We start from the raw sequence: 15,765 nt of genomic DNA on the forward strand, positions 1-15,765 counted from the left end.
CAGATAGTCACACCAAAGAACACCAGATATAAGGTGGAAACCCAATGTGGGTGAAAACCACCTGCTGCAATATGTCTCTATCTTCTTTCAATTAGAAATTCCTTTTACAATGATTTTGTACTGGTGCAATCCTTTACCAGTATGCAGGCTGCAACCTGTAGAGAGCTACAACTCTCTCTCCTGGAAGGGAGTTACAACCCCCTACTTCTTTTCTTTCAAGGACCACTTTTCATAAATTTTCAAATTGGATCCATGAACATCAATCAATCATCAAGTATATCTGCATCAAACAATCTCCTTTTCCCAATTAGCACTGAATCAAGTAAACACTTCTCTGACAGCTGTACCCAGAACACAGTAACAGTAACCATACACCAAATTCTGAACCCAGAATACTACAGCAATAGACATAGGCAGCTAGATCATAATTTAAAGATATACGCTACTTCAACAACCTAAAACCTGCATGCAGATCTATAAAGGATAATTCCTTCTTTCAAATATTCAAACACTAATTTACCCAGATTGTCAGATTTATAGATCAAGCATGCGCCTCATATAACAGATCAAAATCATACAAAGATACTATTATTCAAGCATAAAGATTATGACCCATCAATAGAACTTATCCTTCTTTATGCACTAAGGTTCCTCCTTCATTCAGATCCAGATCTGCACCATAACCCAATCACAAATATTTCAGATCTAGCACTTATTAGATATTCAATTCATTCGATGATACATTGCCAAATGATCTTCTTCCTCTTATATAGTCTTAGGCCTTCCACAATACCACGGTCCAAAACCATAGGATCAAAAAAACTGTTGGACTAATACCATGAACCAACCATGAAAGTGCATGAGATCAACACTTTTGGATGCAATACCACGAGCCAAAACCATAGGATCAAAAACTATCGGACTAATACCATGAACCAACCATGAAAGTGCGTGAGATCAACACTTCTGATGAGGTACCATTGTCCAAAACCATAGGTTCAAATACCAAGGACTAACTACCATGGACCAAAGGTAAGTTCTCCAACATATACGCGCTTTTCCTTGCATGAAAGTGTGTGAGATCAACACTTCTGACGAGGTACCATGGTCCAAAACCATAGGTTCAAATACCAAGGACTAACTACCATGGACCAAAGGTAAGTTCTCCAACATATACGCGCTTTTCCTTGCATGAAAGTGCGTGAGATTAACACTTCTGACGAGGTACCATGGTCCAAAACCATAGGTTCAAATACCAAGGACTAACTACCATGGACCAAAGGTAAGTTCTCCAACATATACGCGCTTTTCCTTGCATGAAAGTGCGTGAACTTTTTCTCTACATGAAATAAACTTTTCTTTGCATAAAAGTGCGTGAACTTTTCTCTACATGAAATAGACTTTTCTCTGCATAAAAGTGCGTGAACGTTTCTCTACATGAAATAAACTTTTCTCTGCATAAAAGTGCGTGAACTTTTCTCTACATGAAATAAACTTTTCTCTGCATATAAGTGCGTGAACTTTTCTGCACTATAATTTATCATCTGAGATGAGTGGGTTGCCATCAAGTACAACATATGTATCATAATGCCAACACTTCAAAGGTTGTTGTTCAGTGACAAGTGAATAACGTTAAACAAAGCCTCGTAACAACTGAGGGAGCCCCCTCTGGTTCAAGGGCCAGCTTGAACCTAAAGGCTGGTTGAGTTGGTTTCCTGGCATAGTTTTTGTAGCCAAGGACTGCCTATGGGAAACAGGTACAACAATACCTTCTCAAAAAAATATCCAAAAAGTTTCCTCAGCCATACTGCCTCACAGCTAGCCATGCTAGTAGAAATGTACTCATCCTCAACTATAATGAGGTCCATATACTTCTTCTTCCTTCTCATTCAATATATGATGGCATACCCCAAGATAAAACAACACCCAAATGTGCTCTTCATGTCAAGAATGCTACCAGCCTGGTCAACATCAGTATATCCATGAAGACTTAAATCTCTGGTAGTGTATCCCAATCCATGATTGGTAGTCCCACGTAAGTATCCCAACAAATGCTTAGTATTAACTTAGTGTGCATGTAATGGATCCACCATAAATTGGCTCAAAGTGTTGATAGAAAAAACATATGTCAGGTCTAGTGTTTAGTAAGAGCAGCAGTGACCCAATCATCTTCTGATTCTCGAAAATATTTGTTAGATCAAATCCTGTATCTTCACCACATAACTTCTTAAATATCATTTCCATTTATGTGACCATGGACTTGCATTCCACCATTCCAAATATTTCTAACAACTTGACAACATATTTCCCTTGAGAAAGGGAAATCTCACTAGGTATCTACCACACCTCTAAGACCAGAAAGTAGTGCATCAAACCAAGGTATTTCATCTCAAACTGAGAGGCGAACTCCCTCTTACATTAGTGAATGAGAGGTTCTCCACCTGTCAAGAATAAATCATCAACATATAATATATGAATCAAAGGCATACCTTAGATGACTTTGATGTTGAGATTGGGATCAACATTGCTTTTAGTAAATCCAAGCTTCATCAGATATTTATCAAATGTAGGCATACAAAGCCCTAGGGTCTTGCTTCAATCCATTTAAAATCTTTGTTCAACCTGAACACATCAGTCTTATTGCCATGTTCCTCCAAGCCTTGTGGTTGCTCCAAATTTACTTATTCCTTGAGAATCCAATGTCGAAGTGCAGTTTTCATATCCATTTGATGAAGTGTCCACGCTTGGCTAACAACAAGAGTAGCGATAGATTGGATGAAAGTCATTAGAGTAATGATGAGGTATACCCCTAAGGGATATTATAAAATAATAGTGAAAATCATAAAATAAGATTATATTACCTCATTAAATTTTAAAGGGAAAAAAGAAAAACTATTTTTTCAACTCATATTTTCACCATATCTCCCTATGATTTTACTTAAATTTCGAGCAGGATCACTCATTGGATGCGAAATTTAATTTTTCATCCAAGGAGTACCCATGTTGCGTAGTTCTGTTGGACCATATTACACAAAAAATGTGATTACAATCATGTTTTTTTCATGTATTTCACATTTTTTGTGTAGTAAGGTCCATCAAATGTATGTAACGATGGGTATTCTTTAGATGAAAAATTAAATTTTGCATCCAAAGAGAGCTCCCGCTTGAAAATTGAGTAAAATTGTAGGGAGATAAGTTGAAAATATGAGTTGAAAAGTAGTTTTTTTATTTTTTATTTTTTTATAATTTTACCTTTTTACTCCAAAAATGTTGAATCATCCCCCATGGTTGACATCATCATATTGAATCCCATTGGTTCTTATAAAGTTTATTTTTGTTGTACATTTTTGTTTTGAGGCCAATTTTTGACATCAAAATTTCTCTAATGATATTAGACAATAGGTGCAAAAATCTCATCATAGTCCTCTCCCTATTTTTGGGAGAATCCTTTATCCACGAACCTCGCTTTATACTTCTCGATACTTCCATCCAAACCATGCTTAATTTTATATATCCATTTAGAAGTTACAACAGATTTTTATTTGAGTCTCAAAACCACTTCCCACACATCGTTCTTTGTGATGGACTCATATTCTTCGGCCATAACATCCTCCCACACTTGTTCTTTCACTGCTTCTTCAAAAGTGCATGGTTCAACCTGTATAATGTTGCTCATAGCTACAACATATACGTGATATTGACATGGCTTCTTACTTTCTCTAAAGGTTCCTCTTGCGACAACATGTCTCTCAACATCTTGTAAGGTGTCATGAAGCCATAATGGTCTTTTTATAGTAGAGGGAGGATCAAATAGAGGGGGATCCAAGGGATCCATGGGTGCCATGTGTTCATCAGCAAGATCAAGCTCAGTTTTAGGTATATGAGGTTCTTCTTGTACATCCATGACATCATCATCCTTTCTCTCAACATAATTTGGTAGGGGGGGGAGTGTCCCTTGATTTACAAAGAGCAACACCTTCATCACTCAAAACCATGAAATTTTATAGAAATTTTTTTCCTACAAACTCTAAGAAATAGAACTATAAATTGCTCATGAATCTCTTAAAAAGAGAGAAAAACATTAGACTTATTGATTTTCTTTGATAACATGTAGATGTATAAGAAAACACCCAAGGATTAGATTGGCAAACCAAAATGCTTCTCATTCTTACACAAAGATAATATTGAAGAAATTGGACAAGTTATCTTTAATTAATAAAAAAATTACAATACATCAATTCTAATAAGAGTTAAGTAGTTCCCAATGTGAACAAAGAAATAAGAATTACAATTAGGCAAATAAAATGCGTACATAAGTTTACAAGTCTTAATGTTATTTTTGCATTGGAGCTCTAATAGATTGATGGGAGGAGGGTCCTCCATCCATGTCTCATGCCTCATGCATGAGATGGACTAGAAGGGAAAAATCCAATATATGTCAAATCATCATCATAATTATAATATCTAATACCTTAATGCAAAATATATCTCTACTCAATTATCGTACATGGAAGCTTTGTCAACCTTTTATAAGTTACACTTTTGTTCCATTTATCATGGAAATCTCTAAAGGAATATAGGTAAACTAGCTTGAATGATAGCTTGTAGAGCACTCCTTGAATTTATCGACCAAACTAAATCTTTATGTAATTATTGAATGGTTTCAAGTGACTTTGGTCTTCAACCTCCTTAGGTGACCCACAAGGGCTACAAGACCTTAGAAAGCTTGGGTAGACAACAAAAGAGGTAAAATGGCACACTACTAATATTTCATATGACTAAGTAACTCAAACAATGGATCATGAATAGTTTGACTATTAAACTATGCATCTTTAGTGGAATCATTTTTATCCTTGAATGAGTTTGACACATTTGAAATAATGATAGAAAACCTCTCAATATTATTTTTCCTAATTTAATAATTATTACTTTGTTTGAGATAGATAATTTGAATGAAAACAATAATTAAAAACATTTAAAATGTAATAAGTTGAAATAAAAAAACTATTAAATATCTATATTTCTATAAATATAACTAATCACATTTGTACCGTAATAAATAAAAAATTATTTCTTTCAGCTGTCACACTTTTAGGTAGAATTTGTTGGACCAAACGCCATGGCAGCGCCTAACCAGCCATATATCGCGTATTCAATGCACCCGGAGATGCACGCGACATAGCCCGTTAACACGCAAATTGCCTTTTTTTATTTAGTGACGAGTTTTCAAATTCGTGTGTTAACGGATTATCTCGCGTGCATCTCCGGGTGCATTGAATACGCGATATATGGCTGGTTAGGCGCTGCCAACGCCACAAAGTCCGTCATCATTTCCCGTGAAAATGTCGTGAGTGCTTTCATCGAATGCGAATGCCCCGACTGCATCATTCAATACTGCCTTTCTGATTTCAGAACAATTGGGATCCTCCGAACTGATCTTTGCCAAGCATTTCCCTGTAACAATGCTGCTAACATTCACACTGTATATCCATCGCCCTCCCCATGGTAGTGCAGGTAACCAGCGGCGGCAAAGAGAAATGATAACATCCTGTGAATCAGAAATGTATGAATACCTGAAAATGTTCGTAGAATGCAACGGTGGCCATAATTCTGCAATTGGGTGATCTTCAAGTGTCACTAAAATCTCACCTTGAAGATTACAGACCTGAATTTTTCCGGATTCGATGCCGCAGATAAACTGGGATCTTTTATATAAATAGTAAGGTTCACGGAGTGCCCTAATATTTGTATTTCTGATGTTTATAGAAACAGGGTTTTCACCGCAGATCTCTACCACTTCCATCTTCGATGAATCATGTTGAATAAGTAGTGTATTGCTGCCACACAGCACGACGAACTTTATGTCTTCATTAGTACGCCGAGGAAGAAATATTTCTTTTTGCAGTATTCCGTTAAGTTTGGAATACATTCTCAATTCGACTCCATACATTCCATTACTTTTAGGGGAAGGAATTCGGTCATATATCACAATGTCCATATTTCCCGGACTTGGACTTTTCAGATTTGAACAAATAAGTATGCCACCTGGTGTAACATTTGTGAAACCTAAATTTGTTGTTGCAAACAACAGTGTGTACTCTTTTAATTCACAACACTTGAATGTATGGTCCCTCAAATCGTGAATGATGGCCCTGCAATTTGGAATATCAAAACACCATTCTTTTGCGTAGGACTCTCCCGCAAAAGGTGCACAGTCTTTACAAATTCTCGTTCTTTTATAGATTTATTAATTCAACGCCGACACATTGCAATTTCTCATGAAACACCCTGTGCGCTATTAGAAATGAATTATTGTGTTTGTTGTAACACACGGATATGATGTCCCCCTTCGCACGCTGGGCGCGGATGCTTCTGTCCATGTTGATGTTACAGTGAACAGGTGAAATTTGATCTCCCTGTCTTCTGAATAGCACCGGATCCTTATAGGAACAGACAACTGTTGAAATATAATTTCAACTGCAGCTCCATTAAATGGCGACCGTAAAACCATTTCAGGAAAACCATCAGGCTTATCACGCCTCTTTTCATGAGCAAGTGGTATTCTCTCAAATGCCCCCGATTCTGTACACCTTTCGAGGCGTGTCCACGGTACTTTTTCCAAAACCACTTTTTATCAGGACGTAACGTTCGTTTGATTTGACCAAGCGATATCCATTGGATTGAGATGAAGGCTATCCACTGTCCGATTAAACCAAAGTTGATGTTGCAAAGTTGATGTTGAGGCCTACACATGAACATTGTGTGAAGTTTTTGGTTTGACCGCCATTTGCTGTAGTAAAATAATTAATGATATTTACTCCTGTTCGTATAATGTAGGTAGAAATTTTAAATTTTAATGTTTTTTTTCTTTACAGAAGTATGGGCATAGTAAAAATGCAATTGTTTTGTTTTAGTTTTTTTTTTTTTTTTTTTTTTTTTAATAGTTCATTCGTGCATGTAATGAGGAGAAGGGGAAGCACGCATCAGTGTGAATGATGAAATCTTTCACACAGTAGTGAAAAGGGTAATGTAAGTTTTTCTTTTGTTGGTGAATATGTAATGAAAATTACACAGCAGTGTAAAGAAATGATGTATGCATAATGCAACAACATGGCTGTTCTTTGAAAGAACAAAATGAAAATCGCAGCAGAGCATATGTAAGGGATTTCTTTTACAGCAGTAAATCCATGTAATTTTTTTTACAGCAGTAAATATAATTTTGGAGCTGAAACAGAGTAATTCGTTTTTTGTGGAAGTTCTTGGTGAATCCCTCTGTTAAGAGAATGAAGTTTGTATTAGGCAGTTTATTAATGAATATAAAGTTTTTATGTGTGTGAAAAACTCTGAGCTTCTCCAGGAAATAATTTTAAGCTTCCCCGTGTTAAAGATCCTGTGGCAAAAATAGAGTATTACTCTCTGTTCAGTGATTTTGTTTTGGAATTTACCAGAAAATTCCCAACAGTGGTATCAGAGCTTGTCCAGGCTCTTTGAAGGTGTCAAAGAAGCTGAAGGAAGGATTTATTGCTGCAGCAGCTTCTCCAGCAGAGTGAAGACTCAGTCAAGGTATTTCTCAAGTTTTTTTTGTGTGTTGCTGTTGAGAACAGTCAGTGATTTTTAAATACACAGTGATAGTTTAGAGTGCAAGGAATGGCTGGCTCCAGCACCAGCACTAGCATGGGTACTTTTAATACTCAGCTCCCATAGTTTAATGGGAAAAGCTATGACTATTGGGCAATAACCATGACAGGCCTGTTTGCCTCACAAGATTTATGGGAACTTGTTGAATATGGGTTTGAAGAACCAACAGATGAAGAAGAGTTTAATAACTTGACACAGGCAAAGAAAGATCTGTTGAAGAGCTATAAGAAAAAGGATTCCAAAGCCCTCATATTTTTATATCAAGCAGTGCATGAGAGTGTGTTTCCAAGGATAGTAGCAGCCAAGACATCCAAAGAAGCATGGAAAACTCTCAAGACAACCTATCAAGGCATGGAGAAAGTGAAGACAGCAAAACTATAGTTGCTGAGGAGAGATTTTGAGAACCTGTGCATGAAGGAGTCAGACAATATTGACTCATTCTTCACACATGTGATTGGTTTGGTCACACAAATAAGATCTCATGGAGAAATTCTTGAAGAAAGGAGGATTGTGGAGAAACTATTTAGGATCCTACCCTCAAAGTTCGATGTGATTGTCACCACCATATAAGAGACAAAGGATCTCACAAACTTTTCAGTTGATGAACTTCATGCATCACTGATAACACATGAACAGAGGTTGAGTAGAAATGAAAACTCATCTCTATAGCAAGCCTTCAAGACCTAGATGTCCTTTGGAAGAGGAAGAGGTCAAGGCAGAGGAAACAAGAGAGGAAGAGGTAGAAGCCAAAACAGAGGTGGAAGAAACAGTCCAGCAAATGCTTAAGGAAGAGGCAACAATCCAAATCAGAACCAAGGCAATAGTCAACAAAGTGGACAACATCATGCTCAAGGACAAAGGTATGAAAAATCCAATTTCCAATGTTATTATTGTAAAAAATATGGGCATTATGCTAATGAATGTAGGAAGAAGCAGCATGATATGAATAATAGATCAAGTGCAAATATCACTAGAGAAAATATCAGCCAAGATAATGTGCTTTTAGCTTGTAATATGGCTGAAACAAACAATGATGATATATGGTTTCTAGACTCCGGTTGCAACAACCATATGACAAGAAACATAGCCTTGTTTTCTGCTTTAGATCAAAATGTGAAATCACAAGTCACACTTGGGACTAATAATAAAATTTCTGTTATGGGAAAAGGAGAAGTAAAAATATTTACAAAGAAAGGTGAAAAGAAAACCATAGCAAATGTCTATTATGTTCCTGGAATGAAGTGTAACCTCTTAAGTATTGGACAGCTTGTTCAAAAGGGGTACAATTTTTTCTTTGTGAATGATGTATGCACCATCATGAATAGAGCACCTAGCAAACGATGTATTGCTGAAGTGAAGATGACGAGGAACATGATGTTCCCTCTCAGAATAAGGGCAGATTTGAAAAACAAAGAAGTAATTGCAGCAATTACCCAAGAGGCTTTCCAAAGCATACCAAAGGATGAAAATTGGTTGTGGCACTTGAGATTTGGACATCTCAACTTTGGAGGTCTTGACTTGTTGAGTAAAAAAGGAATGGTAAGAGGATTACCATTGATAGAGAAACCGGACAACCTTTGTGAAGGTTGTATCTTGGGGAAACAACACAGAGAAAGTTTTCCATCAGGGAAAAGCATAAGGGCAAAGGAACCCTTAGAGATTGTCCACTCAGATTTATGTGGACCAATGCAAACTCCATCACTAGCAGGCAGCCAATATTTTCTAACATTCATTGATGATTTTACTAGAAAAACTTGGGTTTTTTTCTTGAAGAACAAAAGTGAAGTGTTTGAAAACTTTCGAAATTTCAAAGCACTTGTAGAAAACCAAAGCGGGATGCATATCAAAGTTTTAAGAACTGATAGAGGAGGTGAGTATATCTCCAAGGAATTTCTACGGTTTTGTAGAGAAAATGGAATTCATAAGCAGTTTACAGCTAGGTACACCCCACAGCAAAATGGAGTTGTCGAGAGGAAGAATAGGACCATCATGGATATGGCGAGGAGTATGCTAAAGGCAAAGAATTTGCCAAATGATTATTGGGCTGAAGCTGTACACTGTGCAGTATATATTTTGAATAGGTGTCCTACAAAAGCAGTCATGAACAAAGTGCCGGAAGAAGCATGGAGTGGGAGAAAGCAAGGAGTCACCCACATGAAAGTTTTTGGATGTGTGGCTTATGCACACATTCCAGATCAGCTAAGGAAGAAGTTGGACAGCAAAGGGGAGAAATGTATTTTCATTGGATACAGTGAGGAATCCAAAGCTTACAGGTTGTATATCCCATCCACCAAGAAGCTTTTTGTAAGCAGAGATGTTCAGTTCATTGAGGAGGAAGCTTGGGATGGAAGCATAGAGAAAACAATGAATGTTAAAAATTGTTTGTCTCATGATGAAAATGATGAGGAGATGGTTGAAATACATCCCCAAATAGCAGAACCAACACAAGGACAGCAAGGGACACCCTTGAGGAGAAATGAAAGTGCTTCTCCAAGCACACCACAAGGAGGAAATTCAAGTGCGTCTTCAAGCACTTGTACACCAAATGAAAGAGGTAAGAAATTCAGAAATTTAAGTGACATTTATGATGAAGGTATGAATTCTTTGTTTGCTTTATATTGTCATGTTGATGACCCTATTCATTTCGAAGAGGCAATTAAGGATAAGAAATGGATAGAAGCTATGGATGAGGAGATCAATGCCATAGAGAGAAACAAGACATGGGATTTGGTTGAACTACCAAAAGGAAAAGAAGTCATTGGAGTTAAATGGGTTTACAAGACCAAGAGTAATGCTGAAGGCAAGATAGAAAGACACAAGGCAAGACTTGTTGTCAAAGGATATAAGCAGCAGTATGGGAGAGACTATGAGGAAACTTTTGCACCGGTTGCAAGAATGGAAATAGTGAGAGCAGTGCTGTCCATAGTAGCACAAAACAAGTGGAAAGTTTACCAAATGGACGTGAAATCAACATTCCTAAATGGAGTGTTAATGGAAGAGGATTACATTGAACAACCTCCAGGCTATGAGAAGAAAGGCTAAGAGAACAAAGTATGTAGATTGAAGAAAGCTCTTTATGGGCTGAAGCAAGCGCCAAGAGTGTGGTACAGTAGGATAGATTCCTATCTACTGGAAAATGAATTTGTAAAGTGTGAGGGAGAACCCACCCTCTACATCAAAGAAAAGGATGGTAAAATTCTAATTGTTGTGTTATATGTTGATGATGTTATCTTCACAGGTAATGATGAATATCTCATTGAAAATTTCAAAGCAGTCATGAAAGAGGAATTTGAAATGACTGACATGGGTTTGCTGAGATACTTCTTAGGAATAGAAGTAGATCAAAATGAAAATGGAATGTTTATTTCAAAATCAAAATATGTTAATGAAGTATTGGAAAGATTTAACATGCAAGACAACAAGGCAGCAATCACTCCCACAGTGATAGGATTAAAACTCAACAAAGAGGACAACAGCAAGGATTTTGATCCTAGCTTGTATAAGAGCATAGTTGGCAGCCTAATGTATTTGACTGCAACTAGGCTAGATATAATGTTTGCTGTTAGTTTAAATTCCAGATTCATGGAGAGGCCAAAAGAAGCACATTGGCAGGCAGCAAAAAGGATTGTGAGGTATGTTAAAGGTACTAAAAGGTTTGGCATTCTATATACTGTCTCAGAATATTCAGATTTAATTAGATACACTGATAGTGATTGGGCTGGAAGTGTAGATGATCGGAAAAGCACATCCGGTTATGTCTTTCACATGGGTTCAGGAGCCATTTCATGGGCTTCTAAAAAATAGCCTATTATAGCATTGTCTATAGCAGAGGCAGAATATGTGGCAGATACAACAGCAGCATGTCAAGAAGTTTGGATGAGAAGAATGTTAAGAAGCTTAGGCCAAGAGAAGTCAAAAGGAACAGTGATTTTTTGTGACAATAGCTCTGTTATTGCATTATCCAAGAATTCGGTGTTTCATAAGAGAACGAAACACATTGACACAAGGTTTCATTACATCAAGGAATTGGTAAGCAATGGAGAAATTGTTTTAAAACATTGCAGGACTCAAGAGCAGGTTGCAGACATTCTGACCAAGCCATTGGACCAGAAAAGTTTTGAATTTTTGAGAAAATGTCTGGGTATGACTGATAACCCAGCAGTTGAAATTAAAGGGGAGTGTTGAAATATAATTTCAACTGCAGCTCCATTAAACGGCGACCGTAAAACCATTTCAGGAAAATCGCCAGGCTTATCGCACTGCTTTTCATGAGCAAGTGGTATTCTCTCAAACGCCCCCGATTTTGTACACCTTTCAACGCATGGTTGCAGGACTCAAGAGCAGGTTGCAGACATTCTGACCAAGCCATTGGACCAGAAAAGTTTTGAATTTTTGAGAAAATGTCTAGGTATGACTGATAACCCAGCAATTGAAATTAAAGGGGAGTGTTGAAATATAATTTCAACTGCAGCTCCATTAAACGGTGACCATAAAACCATTTCAGGAAAACCGCTAGGCTTATCGCACCACTTTTCATGAGCAAGTGGTATTCTCTCAAACGCCCCCGATTCTGTACACCTTTCGACGCATGTCGACGGTACTTTTTCCAAAACCACTTTTTATTGGGACGTAAAGTTCGTTTGATTTGACCAGGCGATATCCGTTGGATTGAGATGAACGTTGTCCACCGTCGAATTAAGCCAAAGTTGATGTTCAGGCCTGCACATGAACATTGCATGAAGTTTTGGGTTTGACCACCATTTGCTGCAGTAAAATAATTAATGATATTTACTCCTGTTCGTATAATGTAGGTAGAAATTTTAAATTTTAATGTTTTTTTTCTTTACGGAAGTATGGGCATAGTAAAAATGCAATTGTTATGTTTTAGGTTTTTTTTTTTTTTTTTTTAGTTCATTCGTGCATGTAATGAGGAGAAGGGAAACACACATCAGTGCGAATGATGAAATCTTTCACACAGTAGTGAAAAGGGTAATGTAAGTTTTTCTTTTGTTGGTGAATATGTAATGAAAATTACACAGCAGTGTAAAGAAATGACGTATGCAGAGAGTTTGTAACGCAGCAATGTGGCTGTTCCTTAAAAGAACAAAATGAAAATTGCAGTAGAGCATATGTAAGGGATTTCTTTTACAGTAGTAAATCCATGTAAATTTTTTTTACAGCAGTAAATGTAAGTTTTATTTTTACACACAGTAGTGTAAAAATAAATTTTGGAGCTGAAACAGAGTAATTAGTTTTTTGTGGAAGTTCTTGGTGAATCCCTTTGTTAAGAGGATGAAGGTTGTATTAGGTAGTTTATTAATGAATATAAAGTTTTTATGTGTGTGAAAGTCTGAGCTTCTCCAACAAACAATTTTAAGCTTCCCTGTGTTAAGGATCATGTGGCAAAAACAGAGTATTACTCTCTGTTCAGTGATTTTGTTTTGGAATTTACCAGAAAATTCCCAACATCAACAAGTATTGCGTCAGCCACAGTCACCATAAATGTAACAATGTAACACTACCCATGTTTAAGCTGCGTACATAATAATCTCTGTAAATATGTGGAAGCTTCATGGTCTTGCCCAACTCTCGCATACGCATAGGGTAGAAGCACTTGGTGAGGGATGAAGTATTCGTGGCAATTCTTGGTGGCGGCCTTGGAATAAAATTTCCTTCGTATTCATCCCTAGCCCTTTTTTTTTTATCTGCGGACTAACTGCCATGTCTCGAATAAAATTTCCTTCGTACTCATCCCTAGCCCTTTTTTTGATCTGCGGACAATCTGCCATGTCTCGTTATCGAGTCTCTTAATGTTCAACCCCCAAAACCTACCTTATAGCTCCAGATTCTCTCGATTCAAACTCCTGAAATGAGATGTCTATAGCTCCATAAAAGCTCTTATAAATAGACATCCATTTCCTCCACCCCATTGTCATGGGCAATAAGTGTAGTGTGTGGACCCAAAATCTTAACATTTAACTTATTTAAAATTAGTTTATATCAATAAGTATAATGTGTGAACCAAAATCTTAAACATTTTACTTATATAAAATTATATTAATTAATATAAATTAGGAAAAACAAATTTGATAATGTTAATGTAATGAATTTATTAAGTTTTTAAGAAATTTATATGAATGTTTAATTTTATTAATTAAGAATTTATATATTTTATATAAAAATAATGCTAAAAATAAATGTATTGAAATCTTGTTGAATTTATGCTTATGTGATCTATATCAAGATTATTAAGATGGTTTTTAGCAATAATTACATCGAAATTCATTTGTTCAGAATTAGATCATGGCCTCAGCTACAAAGGACAAGGCAACAACTACATTTGACTTGGACCAAGAGACAGGGAAAGAAATAAAAATTATTTAATTTATTAATTAAATATTTAGTTTGTTAAAACAATTCATTATTATTTTTATTTGTAACAAATAAATTTGTTTATAATTAACTAAATGTTTTAAAGAACTTAGACTCAAAACCTAAAACCTAAATGTTTTTATATCCTCTTTAATACTTTAAAACTACCCTAAGAGTTGTATTATTATAGGACTATTATAAAACTAATAACTAGTTAGTTAATTAGTTAACATGATTCTAAGTTCATTTATTCTTTTTTTTTCCAAGTAGGGAGATGAGAATCATTGGAATAGTTGATCAAGAACAAATTATCAGTATAAAGGCTCTTCCTGTGACCACAAGAGGAAACACTAGGGCTTAAATCATAATGAAACTTATAAGTATCAAACTTAAATATTGACATTTTAGTCCACCACACGTGACCTCTTGAGCATATGCTTTTGCTTTGTATGGTGATATTGAGGATATTATGAAGATTTTGAATTAGCTATGGGTCTCAAGGTCTTGGATATGGTTAAGGGGGGAACTGAGGTCTTAGCCCATAAATGAAAATTATAGGAATCAGGGTCCAAGAAATAAGCATGGCCTTGGAAGGGGATATTTGACCTCTAAGAGGAGTTATGTGCATTATTACAAATTTTGAGCACAAGTTATGGATCAAGGAGTCCTCAACATGGTGGTGGAAGGAATCCTTTACTTCATCATCAGAGGAATATTTCAAGCATCCAAGGCTAAGATGAATGCCCCAAGCCTTCATATATGACCTTTGAAGAGTATCAGTTCCCTCTCAATAGGCATACTAGCATCATTAGGGTATTTGGCGAAGTATGTATCAATCCAAATACTCGAACCAATGTCAAGCAATGAAAATTTCACATTATTCCTAAAAAGTAGCTTCCATGGATCAAGATCCATCAATGAGTCCTCAAACCACCATATATGACCTTTTTGTGGGACATTTGTACTCTAAGTTGCAATATGGACACAATTAGAGGATTTTTATAATGAAGTATGGATTGTGGAGAACTATACATAGTGGAGGGAGGAAAATCAAGTCTTAACAGATAAAGTAAGCCTCCACGGATCAAACTGCAAGAATGAAACCTCAAAGCATAACAAGAAATGCATAACACCAATTTTGGTTCCCTGTTAATATTGTAATTAAATTTTACTATTGTTTCCTAAGCAAACATGTAAATGTGGAATGGTTTAAACATAGAACACTATGTCTTGTATTTATATTAATGAAAATATCAAAAAAATAATGCATGTCAACAATGACATGGACCATAAGCCATGAGTTGGAATTGGAAAAGGGCAATGGTGCCAAATATTTTCCTACTAAAATAACCCATTCCAAGAATTCTTTTGTTGAATCTAAAATTTGGAAACCCAATTTCCAAGCAACTAGTTGACGAGAGAATCAGTAGTTGAACTACCAACCTCCCACAAGTATGAGAGTAGTTGGTATTTGTACCCAACTATCCCAAAGGTATGGTAAATGTACCAATATGGAATTTTTTGATATTGACACATGCATTTGGGTATATGACCCATACAACCTCATGTTAGAGAGTATAAAACAAAGAGATTCAACATTAAAAGCATGTAGGATACACATGAATAGGTCTAAGCACCAAATCTAGACGAAAATTAGTGCTAAAGATGATGTTGGTTGATGGTAGCATAATGAGGGATCCTTAAATCTATTTATATATATATATATATGCTTTAGCTCCTAAACACCTCAGGTCA

The 15,765-nt window shown here is 36.2% G+C and overlaps 1 protein-coding gene across 1 annotated transcript; it reads right to left on the reverse strand.

Annotated features, from left to right (window-relative positions):
* Positions 1–5,296: 5,296 nt before the first annotated feature.
* On the reverse strand, positions 5,297–5,998 carry LOC149256942 (uncharacterized). The gene has a single exon (XM_089414311.1). It carries the CDS (start codon positions 5,996–5,998, stop codon positions 5,297–5,299), a length of 702 nt encoding a protein of 233 aa, XP_089270437.1.
* Positions 5,999–15,765: the final 9,767 nt, after the last annotated feature.

Source organism: Pinus tabuliformis, chromosome 6, assembly GCF_031772625.1.
Source record: "Pinus tabuliformis cultivar Carrire ecotype Pingquan chromosome 6, CPIR1, whole genome shotgun sequence".
NCBI lineage: Eukaryota > Viridiplantae > Streptophyta > Pinopsida > Pinales > Pinaceae > Pinus > Pinus tabuliformis.